The sequence below is a fragment of the Brachyistius frenatus genome, unplaced genomic scaffold (assembly GCF_029030835.1).
Source record: "Brachyistius frenatus isolate BFR_SWC_R1_liver_20210118 unplaced genomic scaffold, ASM2903083v1 Contig_148, whole genome shotgun sequence".
NCBI lineage: Eukaryota > Metazoa > Chordata > Actinopteri > Embiotocidae > Brachyistius > Brachyistius frenatus.
In genome coordinates this window covers 260071-281743 of record NW_027210747.1, presented here as the reverse complement: position 1 = coordinate 281743, position 21673 = coordinate 260071, and the positions used below count along the sequence as shown (strand labels likewise).

At 40.1% G+C, this 21673-nt stretch overlaps 1 protein-coding gene across 1 annotated transcript in view; it reads right to left on the bottom strand.

Annotated features, from left to right (window-relative positions):
* anks1b (ankyrin repeat and sterile alpha motif domain containing 1B) overlaps positions 1-21673 on the bottom strand; it is a 196613-nt gene that overhangs the window by 137554 nt on the left and 37386 nt on the right. Inside the window, exons 2-3 of the mRNA XM_069715820.1 lie at positions 2736-2816; positions 162-318 (exon numbers count right to left, since the gene is read on the bottom strand). Coding sequence (XP_069571921.1) covers positions 162-318; positions 2736-2816 — 238 coding nt within the window. The remainder of the gene's footprint in view (positions 1-161; positions 319-2735; positions 2817-21673) is intronic.

Below are 21673 nucleotides of genomic sequence, written 5' to 3'. Positions count from 1 at the left end.
CACCAGTTCTGCAGCTGACTGTCAGCCTCCTTCAGTATTTATCAGTTAAAACCACTCCAGAGTGAGGACTGTAGCTGACACTGGACAGAGGAGAGACATGATGGAGTTTCTCATAAAGTCTAGACCTGAAGGTGACCTCAGGAGGATGCTGATGCGTGTACCTGTTGGTTGACGTGGCAGTGCGAGGGGCCGTGGTGGATGAGGATACGGACGATGTCGACATCGCCCCTCCAGGCGGCCAGGTGCAGCGGGAAGCAACCCTTGCTGTCAGACACATTAGTGCACGCCTCAAACTGGAGCAGTTTCAGCACCACGTCCCTGAGAGAGAAAATAGATACACACACAGATCAATAGATCAACGGAGGGAGGGAGGAAGAGAAACACAGCTGGACGCCAACACCTGAAATCCAGATTGTGGTATGTTGTCATCTTTCCTTAAAATCAACAAACCAAACACTTTTTTAATCCTTTAATTTTGCTCTTTTTTTGTGTCCTTTTTTTTGTCACTTTGGATTCTACTGTACATTAAAAATATTTACATTTTCACAATTGATCATTTTCAATGGTGGAATAATAACTAATGAATAATTCGATCCCTGAATGTAACTGTATGAATACAACAATGTAAAGATACTCCATCACTGGTCAAATCAAACGTGTAGCAAGCAGACACTCGACTAAATCTATTTCGTTGCTTTCTTCCACCAGTGACAATGGACTGAATATTTCCTTTGTCCAGAAGGAGCTCAAAACTTTAAACACAAAAAAAGAGGTTTATATGCACATACGTGTAAAGAACACCACTTCTGTTTCAGCTTAACAATTTGAACACTGTTATTCCACGTTGGTGTCATTTTGTGTTTCCTCTTTCTTTAACTGACTAGATCTGCATCCTCTTCAAGTGGTCACAAACAAACTGCCACCTTCTACAAGATCCTAGTTAGACAAAGCGAGATTTACAGTAGCGTTTGGGTGAATGATCAGGAAATCACCCAGCGCAGGAGGTAGTTCATCTGGAAATTTTAAAAAAGGAACAGAGAGAAGACTATTGCCAACATCGCCATTAAACATATTAATAAAGTGAGGAATCACAGAGTTGGGTTTGGGCTGGGAATCCATTTAGCTGCTACTTATAGCAGTGACAGCGATACCGTATCACATTAGGAGGACTCCAGCTGAAGTTGTCACCGCCATCTGAAGAGGAAAGGTGAAGTGCTTCATTTGCATTCAAAATGTCAGGAGAGACACAGAGGAGACGGAAGGGCAAAAGCTCTCCCAGGAGCAGGGGTGAATGCAGCATGGAGATGCTTAATGAACTGCTTAGTTAATTTCAATATCTTAGTATATTTTCTTATTCATTCCAGTTTAAGTGGCAGTAAAACAGCCAAATCACACTTGGAGGAGCTCAGGGTCAAATATGAGAACATTCGACATCGTGGAGATCAGATTCACCCGCGGGCATTCATCACCAAAAACTGCGCATACTTAAAACGATCTCAAAGAATTCAATTCAAACTCAGCCTGAAAAACAAATCTCTGAATGCAGCCTCTTCCTGTTGCCAAGTCTTCTTCCTGCTGTATCTTAATTGCCAGTTATCTTTTTTTCCTTTCCCACGTAAACGTTAAATCACTCGTCTGCAGCTTTTTTTTGTTGGCGGCCTAATTTCCACTGTGAGGCTGCATTTTTCTCTGCCACACTTCCCTCCTCTCTCCTCAGTTGATCTGAGGGAGAAAATCCACATAATTGCCCCCAAAACACAGCACTAATCCTTCAGTTCCGCCATACTGGGATAGCGGTCAGCCTTGAAGCTAATCCGAGCTGTGTAACGGATTTCCCAGCGGGCCCAGGTGAAGAAAGGGAGCTGGACCGGAGTTCTGTGCAGACGCAGACACTCAAGTCATACACATATTTAACAGTTCGCTTAAATGGTGTTTGCAGTTTCATATTTTGGAATATCATCGAGAGTACAAGACAGTTATATTGCGATGATGCAATTTCTTTGGCTTGTTGTCATAGAGCTTATTTTCTGCCTAAGCAGCAATCATTTTCGAGATTTCAACTTGAACTGGATGTAATGAACCTACAATAACTCATCACCACGGTTTAACAAAGAAAGACCTCAGATGGACAAAATGTATCCACTGCACAAAACTGTCTTGCTCTTGACTATTGGGTAGGACTAATAAATATAGTAATTGCAATAATTTTACTGATAAATTCGGGGTAAATGAAGGCTTTCTACAAACACATGTTCCACCAAGCAATCACATCACACCACTGAGCTCCCTTCACCAGAGCAGAAAATGTTCATCTTTTGGAAAAATCCACTATTACAAAGACATTTTACAAGGACATTCAGCAAAGAGGGCCACAATATAAAAATGTAATGTAGCAGGGCTCTGTACTTCTGCTGGACTGACACCGTCAACTCTACAGTCAGACTACTGTAAATGTAATAGTTGTGTTTTTTACTGATGGTCTGATAAAACAAGCATCTCGAGGATGACACTTCGGCCTCTGGGAATTTGTAACGGACATTATATACATAAACACAAAAAACGTGATAAAAAATATTCCCCAAAAATGATTTGGCAATGGAAAATAATCTTTAGTTGCAGCCCTGCAGCATAAAGTATACACCGAATATGTACGTACAAACAACTCTTCGGTTTAGTTTTATAACGAACTGTAAAGAATTTAGAGTTCTGAATAATTTCAGTAAAAACACTCTTACCTGTGTCCATTGAGGGAAGCGTGATGTAAAGGTGTGTATCCTGAGCTGTCTGTGCAGTTCACATTCAGGCCCTTCCACATGCTGTGGAACAGAGACACATCACAATTAATCCTTAAAGTCACACTTTATTTGCGCAGGCACGCACACACACACACACACACACACACACACACACACACACACACACACACACACACACACACACACACACACACACACAAGTTGGACTTTAAAAGACACGGCACACGCTTGAACAACATGTTTGTTACAGTGATATGTTTGAGTTTTTCTAACTGTTGCATCCCTTCTGTTTCAGTTTGGATCCAGGCAATGACAAACCATATCTGGCCAATCAGGACTCAAATCCCTCTTGGAAGGCGCCAAGTGCGGACAGGTGGAGGGGGGTCGGGATGCTTTGTTGGGAAAATGAGCACAGACTGAACTCTGTAAACTGTTATTTTTCATGATTAAATTATGTATGTGCCAAACTGATAAAAACACATAAAAAAAAACCCTCTTGTAGGAGTTTGTATAAACAGGGATTTGGAGCTCATTCAGTGAAATTAAGCCAGCCAGACTCTTTTTTGGGGGGGTGAGAGTTTCGGGTTTTTGAGTTCTTCGCTTATTTCTTCGCACAAAATAATTCAACTTTATTGTTCGATGGTCCCGAGGTTGGGTGCGTAATTTCTCATTTGGAGGCTGCAGCCAGAAGAGTTTAAGTCCTATTTCATCATACGGGCAAACAATGAAAGTGAATGAGGTCAACTCTTGTACTCGCAAAAGGCTGAGCATGCAAATAAAACCCACACAAAACAGAATCTCATAAGGATAACTACGCACAGAGTCCGGGTCTAACACACACACTGAAACACACTCATATATACATGTACACATTTCTATAATACACATAAAGCCCAGGGTTTTCCCGGGGCTATAATTATATGACCTCTCTTTTTCACATGAACTCCTCCAAGCATGTCAGAGAGAAGTACTAATTAGTTAAATTCCAGCCTGAGCAGCTCAGGGCTGAAAAGCTGAATCAAGTTACTTCTCGAAGCCACTGTATTTACCTTTTTTATTAAAGCAGTAGAACGAAGACAGGAGCTTCTGACATTGAGTTAAAGTCACAATGTAAAACTAAAACTTTGTTACGGAAACAAAAGCAATCAAAGAAGTGGTGCCATATTAAATCTGCTGACATTTTTTGGGGCATTTTAGGCAAAGCTGTCTCTAAATTCCACCAGATTTATGTATTTTATTGTCCAAAATGTGTATCTTGTCACAAGCAACTAACCAGGACTCTCTCTCTTATTGAATTAGGAGTAGAAGAATTTTACAGAAGTGATGAATAAAATATCAAATCTTCCTTTGAAAGGCTTTAAAACTAAATTGCTCTTTATTCGTGGGTTATATCTGCTAGGAAACCGAGGAAATGCTTCCTTTGACAAGTCCCATTGTTAAAAGAAATATTCGAAGTCAATTCATTTGAATAAATGGATTAAAATGTGACTTCTACTTTCCCTTTCACTGACAGATTCTGTATCTTCAGGTGATTCTTTCCTTCTGAGAGGCTGGAAGAGAAAAGCCACAGCAGAACATTCTCTCGTTTAAGAGACATCAACACAATGACCAAGGTCAGAGGTATTATGCAATGGGTGAGTGCACACAGGGACACCTAATCCTGAATTAAAAGTGTTTCCAAAGGCTGGCTGCATACATACACACACACACACACACACACACACACACACACACACACACACACACACACACACACACACACACACACACACACACACAAAGAACACAGTGCACGACTCAATAGTCTGCTGTAGCAAAGGGACGCAGAACATTTTAGTTTTCTGAATTCAAAGCTGAGATAAATGACAAATATAAAATAAGCAGAACCAGGTTTCCTCGAATCGATTCAAGTGAAAAATAAGAAACACACAAACGTCGGAGGGCGCAACAAATGTGCGATCTAAGGTGCAACAGCACACGGCTGATGTTCAACTCGAACAAACCGAGTTGAAGCAGCTGCGTTGACATAAACACGTATTAGATGGATCTTGAGACTCTTGAAAAGTTCATTTTTGATAGCCATCGAGATAAAATGACTTATCTGGTTGCTTCAAAGGAATTATGAGTCATGTCAACTTTTTCACAGTGGTGGTGTTCGTCGTGTCGCAGCTACTGTGACTACAGTCTAAGTCTGCGAGTGAGAGTGCTAAATCAACAGCTGCATTAATATCCTTTTATCAGATATGGATTTGGAGTCATAAACCCTTGGTAAAACAAGAAGTAAACCGTCATGGAAACACAGATGCTTCCATGCATGTTTTCTATATCCGACAGCTGTTCACTGAACAAATCAGGCCTTGAACACACACACACACACACACACACACACACACACACACACACACACACACACACACACACACACACACACACACACACACACACACACACACGCACACATTCACCAGCGGTGTTACCTTAAAACAAACAATCTGTACACCGATTCATTAAATCTCACAGTACAAAGACTGTGTCATGTGACACACAACACCACCTCTCCTACACACTCACGAACACACCGCGTTAACGCACAAACCCTGCACTCATCCCGCCAGTCGCATAAAATGTCTTCATAAACACCAAATATGCGAGGCTGCTTTGTGAGGGAAAGTGTAAACCCTGTTCGCAGCGTGCGTGAGTCTCTCACTGTAAAAGGCCAGAGCCGAACAGGTGTTGTGTTCACACCTTTCCATGTTGTGCCGTCAACCATTACGTGCGTGTTTGGCATGCGGGCGTCACCGGCGGTTGCTTTAACACGTATCCGGCATTTTGGGAATCTGCTACTTTAAGAATCAAATAAGTTTCGCTGACAAACCAACTCTTCTTTGCTATACTTGACTTTTTAGCCTCTTTCAGCTCATTGCTTGTTTTGTTTTTTTACCTGTGGGTTTCAGTCTGACTTCTTTTTTTTTTTTTTTACTTTATCTTCAGCAGCAGCAGGAAACTGTTTTCAGCAAATAACAATAACAACGACAAAAAAAAACTTAAATGAGCCTATTGTTGCTCAGCACCAAGACCTTACAGACAAAGTTGGTGTCTTAAGCCAAAATCAAATCATCATGAAAAAGGAGATTCCTTCCTGATCAATACAATACTAATACCATTTCACATTAATGCAGACCCTGAGCGGCCTTAGAAAAAAAAAAAAAAAAGCTCTTTTATTTAAATTTGTGCAAAAACATCCTTTAATTAGTCTCAATATAATATTGTTTGTGCTGGTGCCTTGTGTCAACAGTGTGAGCTGGCAATCGTGCTCCGAAAATAGAACACAATGATAAAGTCGACAGCAAATATTATTAAATGTTTTATGGAAATTGTGAATTTTTTTCTCCCGTGAAACCTTCATATTTTAATGCTCAAAGAGAGTCTCGCATCAAATCAAACAAATAGACCATATTTCTTCCTTTTCTTTTCTGTCCTACTCTTTCAAATGGACGTGATATGCCTGAAATGTTCCTACAGAAGTGTTTCCCAGTGTTTTCGCCAGCATGGCTTTCTGTTAAAATGCTGATTGCAATCTCTTGTTCTGAGTTATGAGATGTGAGCCTTTCAACCAAACGGGAATTTTCTCCACTAAACCTGCCAGACTGTTGTTTAACTGTATAACAGCTAGAGGCCTGATGCACAACAATATTTGTTTTATTCTTCATTCTTCCATTGCTCATTTTGCAACCGCTCAAATTTATCCAGCAACCCTTTGAAGGAGTCTCAACCCCCTGATGAAATAAAGTGGTCGTGTAGTGCTCAGTATTGTGTTTATATCCACTGTTGGACAGAGAAACAGTAAATTTAATGTGTTCAGCTGAAACCTGCCAAACAGTACAACACAGAGAGGCTGAGCCTTGTTAAAAAAATAAACACCCCACATACGGGTTAACAACTTGAACTCGGTGAATCACTTTCTAATGAGGCCACTTTTCGTTCTCTTCTGCTCTCCCGCGTCCCACCTCTAAATTCCCGAGCTCGGGTCGATGTCCCGTCGCTTGTCCATTGTGTCCTGTGCTTTCAGTAGAAGCATGAAGCCAGCCAGCAGAGTTTAAATAGAATTAGTGGGCAACTGGAGATTAGATAATGGTGGAGAGGTGCTGTGGCAGGAATGCAGAGTCTTGGCGGATTAGTGAAATATGCAGACGATGTCCTACTTAATTAACCTCGTCAATGTGAAGCGAAGGTCTGGTAGGAAATGCTGTCTTGGTGTTTGCGTGAGTGAGCGCGCGTCCGACTACTGCTTCCACATTAAAAATTTGATGGTGTGTTTTGGAGCGTCGTTCCTTAACTTTGCCTCTTTTTTAGCAGTCAAGTGATGTTTCCATCAAGAGATTTGTGGCTCGGTCTTTAAAATCTCTCTCTCCTTTGACTCTCTCTCTCTCTCTCTCGCTGAGGTCCACACACTCTTTTTTTTTTTTTTTTTTTTTTTCATTAAGAGCACTAAAAGGTGAAGAAGTCAAACGTCATGAAAGGCCTCCCGGCAGGCAGAGCAAGTCTGCCCTCTGTTTGAACCCTCCTTCAGTTTCAGCCTGACAGTTTCTCCCTGCTTTTACATGACATCAACACGGCAGCGCACAGAGGACATGATATCATGTTGGAGGACTAAAAAGGAGAAGGAACGTTTAGGTGCCTAACAGCAAAGAAAGAGTACCTCGCGGTAATCGCCTCGTAATGCTGCATTTTAATGGTGTATGTGGTGATGAGCAAAATTTCTCCAAATCCCTCACAAGCCGAGATTCATGCCTGATAAAATGACAGAGGGAGTTAAATACAAAACTTCCGTGTATTCAATTTGTAAAAAAAACATTACCTCAAGCATTTTTTTTAAACGCTGTACCTCATCAAACAAGAACGAAATTCTCTCCCAAACTCTTTAGAAGTGTAATTTATTATCAGTCGTTTCAAAAGAGTACATGTAATGTCTTTCAAGTGGAAGAAAATTTCTCATTTTGGATGCAAACTTTGTCTCATTTTGCGTTTGAGAATGAAAGCCTTCATTTGCTGCTTCTCACCACAGATATTAAAGCTGGCATCCCATTGCAGCGAAGTTCAGGCTACATCAAAGCGCAGCATTTGTCATCAAAGGAGAAGGAACAGAGGGACGGGGAAAACCTTTGTAGTCCTGGATTCTCTTTAGAGGAAACTTTTTTTTTTGGGAGGGAAGTAAAGTTAAGTCAACTGAATCCAACGGCCTGTTGAAATTCACGCAACCTAATGAAATGAAAATCAAAGGCTTTTTCGACAGAAAGGGAAGACTCAACAACAGCATCAACTTCACGGGAAATCCAAAAGGGAACTGTTATGAGGCTGACGTGTTTTCACTACCATTGCAGATAAAGCCAGACAGGAAGTGGACTTGCTTCATTTCCTGTTTTGAGCAAGAAGCAGAAGATGTACCTGCTGATTGAGAGCAGTGTTGCAAAAGCTCACAGGCTGATAAGAGCTAGAGAGTAATGACAACACACACACACACACACACACACACACACACACACACACACACACACACACACACACACATAAATGCATACTTTTCTTTGAATCTGGGCTTTGATGTTTAAACCCTGACTCACACAGAGACAGTCCATCTCCCATGATGCTTTAGGGCATGAATATTCTGCTTTGCACTCTGAAATCTCAGAGTTTTATGTTACTGTGTGTGTGGTGTCATAGGCGAGAGCAGCTCAGCCACAGAGACAATTACGGTGCAAGGTGTGTGGAAAGTCTCTGAAGGCCAATTATGTTCCTGCAGACAAACGAGATGATCAACTTTCTTTCTTAATCTTTGACTTTTCCTCCATTTCATTTCTCTCCTTCTGTTTTGCTTTTGTAGTACTCTCTATTTAATCTTCAAACAAATGTGCGTACGTTTGCAGCTGTACAGTTCGCGTGACGAAGCCAGGAAGGGAGCAGAAGGAGAGGTGCTATATTTCAAAGAAGACGGTAGAAACAAACACATTTATATGCTCAGGTATGACAAACCAGCCACTTCAAAGGAGGCTCCAGCTATGAATGTGCCATTAGGTGCACACACACGTGTACACTTTCTAATATAGTATGCACACACCGCACGGAGCTACAGCCTGAACATTAGTGGATGTTTAAGGCTGTAGATGATAGGTCTGTTAGGTCTTTTGTTTGTTCTTACGTTAACACACAACACCATAAACATTTCTAGCAAAGGATCATTCAAATGTAGTTATTAAAGGTACACTGGGGAGGTTTTGACCACTAGCAGCTATGGAGCAAGGTTCCCAAGAGTGTTTTCTTCACACTTGGTGCTGGTGAAAGAGAGCAATACGCGTAACAATACGCCAACAGAGGCCAAAAGGAAGAAGACTACCAGCTAGATGCACTCTTCCAAAAATTAGCTGTGCAAGTGTTTAATGTGGAAGACGTATTCCAGACTTTCATTAGGCCTCAAGGAGATGCAGCATGTATTGTAATGAGAAACTGTGAAAGTAGACGTAACTTTCTTTATATTTGTTTCCAAAAGTGCCTGACGTGCAACATTTACAAATGTTAAAGCTCTTTTAGTTCTGCAATCCCTTGAAGTTTGGGCCTTAATGTAAGAGGCAATGTAAGAAAATTGATGTAGCACAGGCCGAGATGTCCTGACTTTTAGTTCCTCGAGTGGGTCAAACTCCAAAAAGACAAGATCCTTTATTTCAATTGTCTTTGTTAGAGCCTTGTTGACTCGTGATGTCTTTCATATCCCACGTCCACAGTTGGTTTTTCTGTTAAGAATATTTAATTTCCAAAACTCAAAGACACCATCAGAGTTATACTTTGAAGACTTTAGAAGACCAAAAAAGATATTCAACATGGTCAAGGTTGTATCGTCATGTGTAGTGCCATTTTAAAGACATATTCAACAAAGATGTGTCACTTCTCTTATTAATGTAGAAATGCTTTTTGTGTCCATAGTTCTAATAACCTCTGAAAGTGGCTTTTGAGTACATTTGTGCTAAATAAATAAGAATATTTCTGTACATTAAGTATACAAAACTCTTAAAATATTAAAGTAGGAGAGTCAAAGCATATGTAATTATAGCTATCTCTGTAATATCATCTAATAACCTTCTTAATACAGTTTATCAATGAGGTTCTGTTGTGAACTGAAATGAAATTAACTTTATACCATAAACACATTAAAACAGTCTGAGGACTTCCACAAGTTGCAGTGTGACCTCCTACTTGACAACCGTCTCAATTTCACTTCACATTCCCCCGACATCATGAAGAAAATCCAATTCACACCTCCGCAGCTCTGCAGGCAGCCAAGCACTGCTTCCATGAGGAGAGGTGTTTTCCCCTCCAACCACCTCGCAGATCTGTCACTGTCTGCTGCTCTACTTCTACACCAATTATAATGATGAGTAAATCCATGCTGTGGTTGATACAGGGATGAGAGATAAAAAAAAAAAATGTATTAAAGTCCCAGTGTGCCAAAAGAAAAACTCTCTCATTAAGTTTGTGACCATAAGACAGATATTAGGAATATATTTGTATAGGACACGAATATTTGAATATATCACTGAAACAAAAACATATGTCTTTTTCCTGTTTTGCATCACACATAAAAGCAGTTCCGTGGACGGAGTCCAATCTATTCGGTCTGTGATCTCTCTCTCTCTCCTCACCAGCCTCCAGCGAATCCCTAATTTGCTGAACTAATTCTTATGAAATTGCCTCAAATGTTTTTTTGCATATTTTGCAGAACAGCGGCTTCCATCGACAAAACTCCTTGTTAGCAGTTTTGTTTATTTGAATACGCTGTAGTATCCCCTAGCATGGGACTCCATCCAGCAGGCAAACCAGGTCAACTGCTGCCGAAAAGCACAAACAGATAGAAGAGCATAAACAAAGCTTCGCAGTTATGGACACTATTAACTGGTTTGCAGTTCTCGGTGGCTGCCTTGCAGCTCCGCCGACTCAAGAAATATTCTCAAAATGGCAGCTTGTCATTTTCAAACTTTTTTTTTTTTGTATGAATGAAAGAAATGATGTGTTAATGAATGATCTTTAGAGGTGCTGCTTTGTGGATTTGATTTCCTTTGAACAGAGTCAGGCTAGCTGTTTCCCCCTGTTTCCAGTCTTTGTGCTAAGCTAAACTAAGCGGCTGCCTGATTTAAGATTTAAGAGTGGTATCAATCTTCTCATCTAATTCTCCACAAGAATGCTAATAAGCATATTTCCCCAAATGATAAACTATTACTTTCTTCCTTATCAGCAAACCTAGACATCAGTTCATCTTAAACTGCTTTTTTTTTTTTTTATTGAAAATATATTTATATTTTTTTAGTGATAAAGTACATAATGACTCCTGCAGACAATGTTACAATGTACAAAAACTTTGAAAATATTAATTCTTACACCAAAGTGTAATTTGAGCGAAAACTTGTGCCATAGTTTAAAAAGAAAAATCTGTGTTTTATAAGAGCAAATAGAAAATCTGATCACACCACACCGAAAACAAGGTGATCAGTGTGCATGTAAATGAGGCTGCTTACTGCATAGATGCATCCAGATAGATATGCAGAGTGCGGATGAATGAATATGCAGCGAGTCAGTGACAAATGCCCCGAAAGGAACAAACATCAACTGACACGCTCAGTAGGTGAACAGGCCACCGCTCCCATCAAAGGAAGTCATTTATCATTGGGTCAAACTGACCTCCGGTGCACAACAGCACATGTTGGGGGCAGCGGGTCAAAGACACACACACGCACACACATGCACACACACACACACACACACACACACACACACACACATGTATAGTAACTGCAATTCTAGCTGACCCCACTCATTTGTCTGGAATCACCAATAATTAAAACAAGACACGGGCAATCGATAACTGTACAACTGCCCGCTGGGATTTAGGGAGTCTATCATTGTAGAAATTCTATCATTGATCATTTGTCCTGGGGGTCAGTTAGTCAGTCGGACAAGCAAAGTCTCAGGAAATACACATTGGCTCGTTGGCATTAAAAAAAAAGAGTGTATTTTGTTGTAAAAATAAGTTCTTGGGGCATTTTGTTAACGGCCCAGATATGAATGTTGCAACAACTTTGGGGCGGTTGTTGGATTTGGATTAAGGTCAGTGTGATCACGTTGCAGTAATAAATGGGCTGCTTGTCTTACACTCTGATGTGTACAAGACTAATGACTGCATTCGTCTTGGACTCATATATTACTGCACCGCCTCAAACTGAGCAACAATGAACAACTCTCAACCTGCTCAGTGAGCAACACTCTTTCTCACGCACACGCACACGCACACACACACACACTTTACTTTAGCATTTTCTGGAAATTAAGCACCCCGAGCATTAATACACATTTTTAGACACACAAATACACAACACAACATCACAACTTTAAGTGAGCAATGGAATCAGTGCAGACAATTAAATTATGCTCACATTATCGACAGTAAATTTATTTTTATGGGTAAAGAAAATAATAAAATATATTATTAAGTGTAAGTTGGATGTAAGTGTGATGAAATATATGTATATACACATATATATTCCCTGACCTTTGACCCGAGTCATAGCCAACATGCCACTTCATGTGTGGGATGGTTCAGAGAAAGGAGCCGATAGGCAGAAAGAGGAAAATACACAAATCTGATATGATAAAAAATTCTCCTCATGCAGCGCATCAAAGAAGGAAAGAGAAGATTAAAAACAAAACTACAGTTGGAGGGGTTGGACAGCCTGATGAGGCGATCGTCTGAAGGCAGCCGACTACACTTTCCACTCACACACAGCTTCATCAGGTCCGTCCACCTCTAAGTCTTAAACAATCTGACAGCTTGTCCAGCTCCTTAAATAGACATGGAAACATCCCTCTTCTGTCCTCAGCTGACTCCTCACACTCTGCACACACCCATCTGAATACACATTAGACTGGCAGCTTCTTACTAGCAGTACAAAGGTTTTTATTAAAGTTAAAAAACTGTGAAAGTTTCTACAATTAGATTCATTTTTTTTAACAGAAGTTCCACTGGACGACTACAAACGTGCTGAGGACCCAAGAGTCCTCCGGGCTTAATTTCCAACCTTTTACTAAAGCTGGCTTTTGATTAAACACTGTGAAAGGAGTCCTGATAGAAGCACCCTCTTGTGAATAACGTTGAAAGCTGAAATTCTTTTTGTTTCCTCTCGAACAAAAACTCTCAGGGATCCACTTATTGTCTTTTCAAAGTTAAGTTCCTTTGCTGTCACCAACAATGTGACACACTTTTCCCGACAAATTATACTCTGGATTAGAAACATCTAAAATAATATAGTAACAGTGTCATCATTAGATGGTTTATTTTACAAAAGATTACCATCTATGACAGACTGTAGTTGGATATTTTTAAACTCCCAAATATCTCAGTTTTATCTATGTTATAATTATTACCAGAACTGATTAATGTAGCTTTTACAAATACATTTGATGTCATCTTTAAAACAAAACAAAAAAATCATCATTGTATCTCAAAAACACTGAATTATGTCAAGTTTAAACAAATGTAAAAGCTTTCTAAATGTAAGATAGACCTCGCTTGCTTACTATTTTTGAGATGCTAGGTGACTTTTTTTTACAAATTAATCCTATGGTGAACTCGGCCATAAAAAAAAAAATGCAGAATTCAATCTGATTCTTTTGTCATAATAACAAGATGTGTTTGTGTACTTATCCTCTTTAATACCGTGTAAATCCACTGTACAGGTATGGAGTTTAATATAAAGAGAATAATCACAATTCATACGGCAATAACAACTGCAAAGCATTTGTCCCTAATATGCATTAATAAGAAAGATAAAACAGGAAGAGCGAGAAGTGAAAAGAGGCTTAAAGGTCATCAAACAGAACATTTTAAAGACAAAGCCAGAGACAGAAAAACAGGGAGGCCGCCGACTCTCCCTCCTCTCTCTTTAATCAAACAGAGAGAGGCGGAGGTGAAGAAACGACCGCAGTTCTGCTTCGCCGCTGACGCTATTGATTTACGCTGCAGCCTTTCCAATCAGTCACAATCTGGAAGAGCTACAAACAATCTGTAAGTGCGTGTATGAACTCCATGTGTGTCTTCCTAAGGCCATTGTCCTCACAGTAAATAAAGGACAGAAAGCCTTAGATGTCCACTTAACCACAGCCCGCCACAAATCCATCCGGTCCACCATCAATTCAGCAGATCGGTGGCATTAGGGATGGGATACGTCAGCTCTACCTAAGCGGGATAACTAATCTGTGGGCTGGATTGAGACAGTCGATGCTGAGATCTAGTGAGAGGAATCTATACTGAAGTTATTCAGAACCACTTTCACTGGAAATAAATCCTCCTGCTTGCATTGCGTCGTTTGCACGGGGGTCGACCAGATAGCAGAGGCTGGAGCATTCATTTCAACAGCTGTCCCTGAAATATACAGTGGACAGAACAGAAATAAGAAAACAATTTGACAGGTAATTGTTAAAGAAGAGAGAAGAATCTACCAGCATGCTCGGTGCTCAGTGAGGCTAACGTCTGCACAGCGGTGCATTGAGCGAAATGCTACCATCACTATGCGAACACATTTGTATTTAACAGGTATGTTTACCATGTTCATCATGTTAGTTTAGCACGTTAGCGTGCTCACATTTGTATTTCGTTTCACGAACGCAATTGAGTGACATTCGTCACATAATCTCCGTCACGTGACCCGTTTATGTGCATCTTCTTTTCACGAGAAGACACGCGGCCCTCTTGTGGACTGGCGGCTGTATTACAAGCTTTGGCGTGATAATTAGGACTAAACACAAAGCTGTACAGTTGTAAAACATGTGTGACATCTGTTAATGCATTTATTCATTTAAACAGCAAGGAGCTGCCATGAAGGTCTTTTTCAAATCATCTAGGTAGTATTTTCTTGATTTTTTTTTTAACCATTTGGTCTAAAAACTGTCTGAACTTTTCCCCACAGTCAAAGATGACATCCTTACATTTTTTTTTTTTGTCAAATTAAAAGCACAAAACCCAAAGATATTCTGCCTGACATTACATAATACAAAGAAAAGCTGCAAATCTTTACAACGGAGAAGTTGCTTAAAGGTCGTATTTGGCTTAAAAAATGACTTAATGGTTTCATCAATCACTTAAATATGTTTGAGTTGATTGACTAAGTAAATGCAAAAAGGGCCATTTCTCACGTGATGATGACCACAGCCGTGTGGAGGCAACAAACACGTTTCTTATTCTTTGTGACTGCCAGATTTCCCTGCACAATATATGGATTTGAACTCGCAACCTTCATCCCAAGTTTATTTTCACTCCTCCTGCCAAATTCTTGCTCTGCATGTACAAAAAATAAAAAACAGTTCTGATATGTGTCAGTGCAGAAGTCTGCGTCTACAAACCGTATCAAATGTTTGCTCTGTCCATGATAATTCAGTTGGAGTCTGAGGTCAGTTCAACTTGGCAAACGCATTTTACGCCAGTCTTATTTTCTCTGAAACAGAAGAAATGAATTGGAGTGGTTTTGCATGTTAATTCAGGCTAAATATTATCTGGCAACTCATCAGGTTAGTTAAAGCTACGCCAAGTCCATCTTCATTATCCACTCTGCCATGAGGAAATTAGCCGTGCAGGCGCAATGGAAATCATGATAAAACGATATCGGAGGGAGAGTCATTTGTGATGAAAAGCAGGGAAGGCGTAGAAATTAAAAGTGGAGCTCCCGAGAGGTACGCTGCAGGAACAAAAGGAGCAGCTCTGTTCAGTAGCAAACCAAACATTTACGCTGCTGTTCAGTGTCCATGTTAAACTTACAAACATTTAAAAGACCACATCTGTGCTGATTAGAGATCTGCTGTGTGACAAAGCATCTATCCCGTGACGGTGGTGTGTGTGTGTGTGTGTGTGTGTGTGTGTGTGTGTGTGTGTGTGTGTGTGTGTGTGTGTGTGTGTGTGTGTGTGTGTGTGTGTGTGTGTGTGTGTGTGTGTGTGTGTGTGTGTGTGTGTGCAACATCGGGGCAGTAGAAGAGAAGGGAGCCGTGGCTATATAAGGTCTTATAAAAGGCTTTCGTTTACACAGAGACCGCTCCATGTTTCTATCGCTCTCGCTCAGTTCTCCGCATTCCCGAACTACAAGCGACCGGCCTCGCTGAGGGCTGGTGACATGCAAAAATCCTTAACGTCATGCTGAGGGAAACGCCAACTGAACTTACTGATGATGAGAAATAATTATTCCTAGAATCACAGCGCTGACGCAAATTACAAAAACATGGAGAAGGACGACACAGATTTAATGAGCTGGAAAAGTACAAGTAAGGGGGAACAATTTTGTGGTTATAAAATACAAAATATTGAAGCTATTTATGAGATAATGCAGCTGATTAAGAATATGATTTATGTACAGCAAGAAATCATAAAAGAGCATTCCTATCTATTTACAGTTAAAAAAACAAAATGCTTAATTTTCTGTATATTCAAGTTTTTTTTAAAGAAATTATTCATTTGATTTAAAAGCACCATCAACCTGTAAAGGTGTAGGCAAGTATGTATTTATGTATACATGAATATACTGACAAATATAAAGAAATATATATATTCTATATTACAAATCAAGTCCTAATAATATAATACATGTTTTCATTACTTAATGAATTTAAATGAATTGAAATATTTCCATTGGGAGAGGTGAAAAAAGAAAAAAAGAAACTCATTCATGTTGAGTATAATAGTAGAAATCACGTAAAACACACATGTCACTACACTAATATCATCTATAATAGGCACCTGAAAGGATTCACCTCCAAAAACCCTACAAAGAAACAGGCAGAGAAGCAGCCATATCTGCACATCGGTCCACCGTATGTTTCACCATGGCAACCAACCTGCCATACAAATGTCCTGGGATAAATTAACAGCAACTGCTACTGTGAGCCGTGCATTGTTCAGAGCTTCAACAGCTGACCTGTTTGTGTTTAAAAAAAAAAAAAAAAAAAAAAAAATTGTATGTTCGCGATCCCCGCTGATGAATGCAGCGTGTGTTGGACAGCTGTGTCTCCTCATCCCCCCGCGAGGGTGTAATAGGCCTGTCAGCAGGACTGCCGCATCCCATTTAAACTGCACAGACCGCAGGATCACCCATCTGCTGCTGCAGGACTGCGCAGGTGAACACAAGTTAAACAGGCACTGAAACACACACCGACTGCGCTCGGGTCAAAGCAGATCTCTCCCGGCCACTTGTTCCCACCAGCACGGAGCACCAGAGTGTGAGGAGATAATTGTTTCAGGAAATTTTAGATAACTGGAGACCTGCACTTATAGTGGGTTTGAATTATTCAGATAAACTGCAGGATTAAATGCTGCTTCATGGGGCTGGGGAGAAAACCGAGAAAACAGATTGCTGCGAGGCAGAAAAGAGATGTTTTCTCAAGAAAAGGTTTGTGGATAAACTATTCTTACAGCACAGAGAAAAGATACTAGGAAGTACATTTCTGGCAAATTTCAAGTGGGATTTGAATAAGTACCGGCAGACTTATATATATTACACATATATATACATATTTCAGCTCTTCCTAATACTACTACTGGTAGGGTTAGGGACATATGTTGGGAGTGCTTTGATGGATCAAACACAAGACTCTTTCCGCTATTCATGTCCCGTGTGAAAACAAAAATCAATGTTAACTTCTTTCTACTATATTTAAACAAATAAAGGTAGTTATTATTGAAGTTTTGGTACCTAAACCTAATCAAACTGTGACAAGTTGTTCACAATGTTAACCATGCGTTTATTATTGTTACCACGACAACAGAGGTCCAGCATACCTGTTGCTGATACAACAGCAGTCGATTTGCCTATTCTATCGTTTAGGTAAGATGCCATGCAAGTGGGTGCTTAAAACACTCATATGAGTCAGTGGATTTGTGCCGTTTCAGTATGAGGCTGTTGCACATTTCTTATATTGGCAGAAAAAAATTTCCACTCAAAATGATTTTTTTTTTTTTTTCCCATAAATAAATATTTATAGATTCTTCTGGGTATTTTCTAAACTGATACTCGCTGTCAGATGATGAGTTGTAGGCCTCGGTGGTGGTGGTTGATGGTGGTGTTGAAAAAAAACTACAGAAAAGTTTATTTTTACAGTTCATTGCCTCTCTGTGCTGGTACTATAACCGGACAGCTGCTCGGATTACTCTGGGCACTGATCCCACTGTTGTGATGCGAGTTTGTAGAAAACTGTTTGAAGTGTTGGGTCCATTTGCCAACATTGATATTTTTTTTGGACTTTCTCCCAAATATCATGAAAAATAAGAGCTTTGAACAGGCGGTAACCTCGACTGTAGCACTTTATCTTCTACTATCAACAGCTGAGAATCTGCCACGTCAGTCAGAAGTGCGTGCAACAGCTCGCGGCGTCCTGAAATGGATGTTTGTATACTTGAACAGTAGAAAGGAGTAAGTAAGAAAACATTAGCAGACGTATGACAGGAATGCTGATGAAACCAACGCAGCCTTGCTGTCCGCCTTTTGGCCATCTGTATCTTCAAAGAAATACTTGGGCAATATGGGAATTACGCTTGTGTTTGTTGGACGAGAAGATCGAAACCACCCGGTGCAATGAACATGAAGGCCAGCAGCCAGTTCGCGTAGCATAGCATTAAGCCTGAGGACAAGAGTAAACAGATAGTTTGGCTTTATTGATAGGGAACAAAACTAAACCTGCCAGCACCTTTAAAGATCACAGATTAACATGTTCCATCTCAATTGTTTCAAAACAACATGTAGTTTTACAAGGGGTTATGTAGGCTACTCTATGTTTTCAGACTTCGTGCTAAGCTAAGCTGACTGAGTGGTACGTATTTTATCATCTAACTCTGCAAAGAATGTGAGCGACGGTTTGTGTTAACACAGTTTTGGGCCTTAATTTTCAAATTTAATAATACAAAATTGTATGTTTTCTTTGTGTTATGAGAGAGTAAACACTCTGTGTATCTATAACAAGAAACAGACGATGGCATTAACTCTTGCCGTGACTGTGACTTCTTTCTCAGTGAAAAGGTTTTTTTTTTTTTTTTTTTTAAAACAGGCAGTGTAATGTCAGTATCAAAGACATTCTCTGTCACCGATGCCCAGGAATGACCTGAAATGAAACCGGAGGGTCAATAGCTGACCCGAGGTGTCACTTGCACGCTTCCATCTATCCAGTCCAGTCATGTTTTGGGTGACGACGAAAGCATAAGAGTGAAATCGAGGCTAAATATCAGTTCAGAAGCAACGAGTTCAGGGGCAGCGAGTGTTGTATTGAAAGGAATGAGATTTTCTCCTGGCTCTGTCCAAACCCAACCTGTGGTCACTGAAGCTCACTTAACTGCTCTGGAATTTTATACAGATAAATAAACACCACATTTAAAGTTAATTAGTGAATTTGAATGTGCTAGTTTTTTGAGTCCACACTGTCTAACCGTCTCCTGTCTCCTGCGCCTAATATTGAACCAGAAGATATGACAGTAATGTCGACCTTCTCATCTAAATGTTAGGTAAGTATATTTCAGTTTAACTCACCTTGGAAACTTTGCAGAAGGAAAAGTGACCAGCATTCAAACAATGCTCTGACAAACCACAATAATCCTGTAAACCGGGGAATTAAACACAGAACAGCTTCACATGGACTCTGTTTTTGTCTCCAGAAACAACGCATTGCGATTCATACTGCAAATACGATGAGTCATTCATTGTTTTAAGCAGAATTTTAAGAGGTGAAATCGCACGGAGGAGTTACATAATTCAGGTTTAAGTCTCCGCACACATTTTTTTATCCATCTATCACTCTGATGACTTTCACTGATTGCGACAGCTCATTATTTGAAACTTATTTCCATGTAAATACCGCCGTGGCCCGCAGACACCGACTGTTAATGCATCTCTCACTATCTTGTCTGCTTCCATCTCCGTCACTTCTTCCTCCTTCATCTGTTGCTCTAAGACTTAAAATTACACGTTCACTTTCACGAGTTATTGCCTCATCTTAGCTGCTAGCCGCCCCTCACATGCCATTCACGTACTCGCACACACACACACACACACACACACGCGCGCGCGCGCGCGCTGCCAAGTTGTGTTCACACACAGCTGCATGCAATTACCCACCACAAGAAGGTATTTAAAACATGAGACTCTCTGGCCCGTGTTATTTATCAGATCTATCAAAATAGCTGTTCCATGAATGTCTATAAACCTGCCAAGTGTGCGTGCGTGCGTGTGTGCGTGTGTGTGAGTGTGTACATACATACAGAGAGTGGCATCCTGCCTATGATGCACCAGAGGGTTGAGAGCTGTCTCAGTTCAACAAAATAAAAATAAAAAGAATACTTGTTTCCTCTCTCGTCAACATCAATCTCACTCCTGTTCGAGCCCCTATCTCTCCAAGATTTTTCAAAGATTTTTTGGCATTCTTGTCACACTTCCAGAGCAGATATGGATGCTGCACTTGTTTTCTATTATTTAGGACACCTGAGCACACACAAAGGCTGATACACAGGAACAAGTGTGTACTGTTTCCACTATATTTGACAATTGCTGACCACTGTGTATTAACATTCGTCCATCATGCAGATGCACTCCATGAATTAAAGCCAGAGGACACAAAAGAAGGAGGAAAATCGACAAGATGAATGCGTTTTTTTATTATAAGTTCTTTAAATCAGAAGAAATGTGAAATTGTACCTGTGAGATTCAATCATTTAAACTGCCTCAAGAATCAAAACTGTCAAAACAGAGCTGGAGAGGAAGAAACTTATTTAATCTGGAAGGTTATTGCATGAAAGGCAATTCATTTACCCCCAATTATTGCCTAAAATGAAAAAAAAAAAAACCATCCAGTGCTTTCATCATCTTCAGCTCAGAGGCCGTTTGTAGTTCACACAAATCATCTGAAAAGGAAGTCTCTGCTGCTGCGTCATGTAGCGTGCAGGTGCATGATGGAGGCGTGTGGTGGTCTGTGGGATTTCATCAGCCTCACTGAAGGAAAGTCCACTTTGTCCTTGAAAATACAGAGACATGAGGAGAGATTCATCTGCGACTCTTGTCCGGACCTCAAGTAAAGCTATAAAAAGCCAGCTCCGTTGTTGATGTTTTTTTTTTAAGGGAAATAACATAACTGTAATCCTCCATATTTTTTGAATAAACGAAAAGCCTCGAGCTCAGATCTGACAGAAACCACATTTTACATCGATGCTTGCATTAATGTACCGGCTACATCGTATTGTTAGTTTTGAATGTCCGTCTCCTACAGCCACTGCTAAATTTGCAACTGCTTTGAGTCAGTTTTCCACCTGACATCCTCAGATAAAACCTTCCCAGTTGTTCGTAAAGACGAGAAGCCATCGTGCCTCTTGGAGAAGCGTACTGGTGGAGAACCGGTGGGTGAAAACATTATCGTGTTTTAAATCACCTCGGGAAAACTCTCCTCTAAAGAGGCTTTTATGTCATGTTTGTGCCTCTTAGTTTGATTTCACAGCTGTAGCTCAGAGACTTAAAGTCAGAGTGAAATAAATTCAGACATGTGTTTCTGAAGACATTATAAATGTCATAAAATAGTTGCTGAAAATATATGAAAAAACTGAATTGTGGCGTTAGACCGTTAAACTGTTTCTCATCAGTTTTCAGTTGAGGCTTTTTTGGGCGAGTCTGAAATTGAATCATATTTGGTGCCTTTCAGTTCTGGTTTATTTTGTTTTAACACAGAGTTATTCTAAATTAACCAGGAGAAGTTCTATGAACCAACAGCTAATTAATTAATCATACAGATTTAAACACTTCTGTTTTAACTCCTTTAAACCTCCTGGCTGATCAGAAAGTTAACTATCAGAGGATGATTTAATAGTT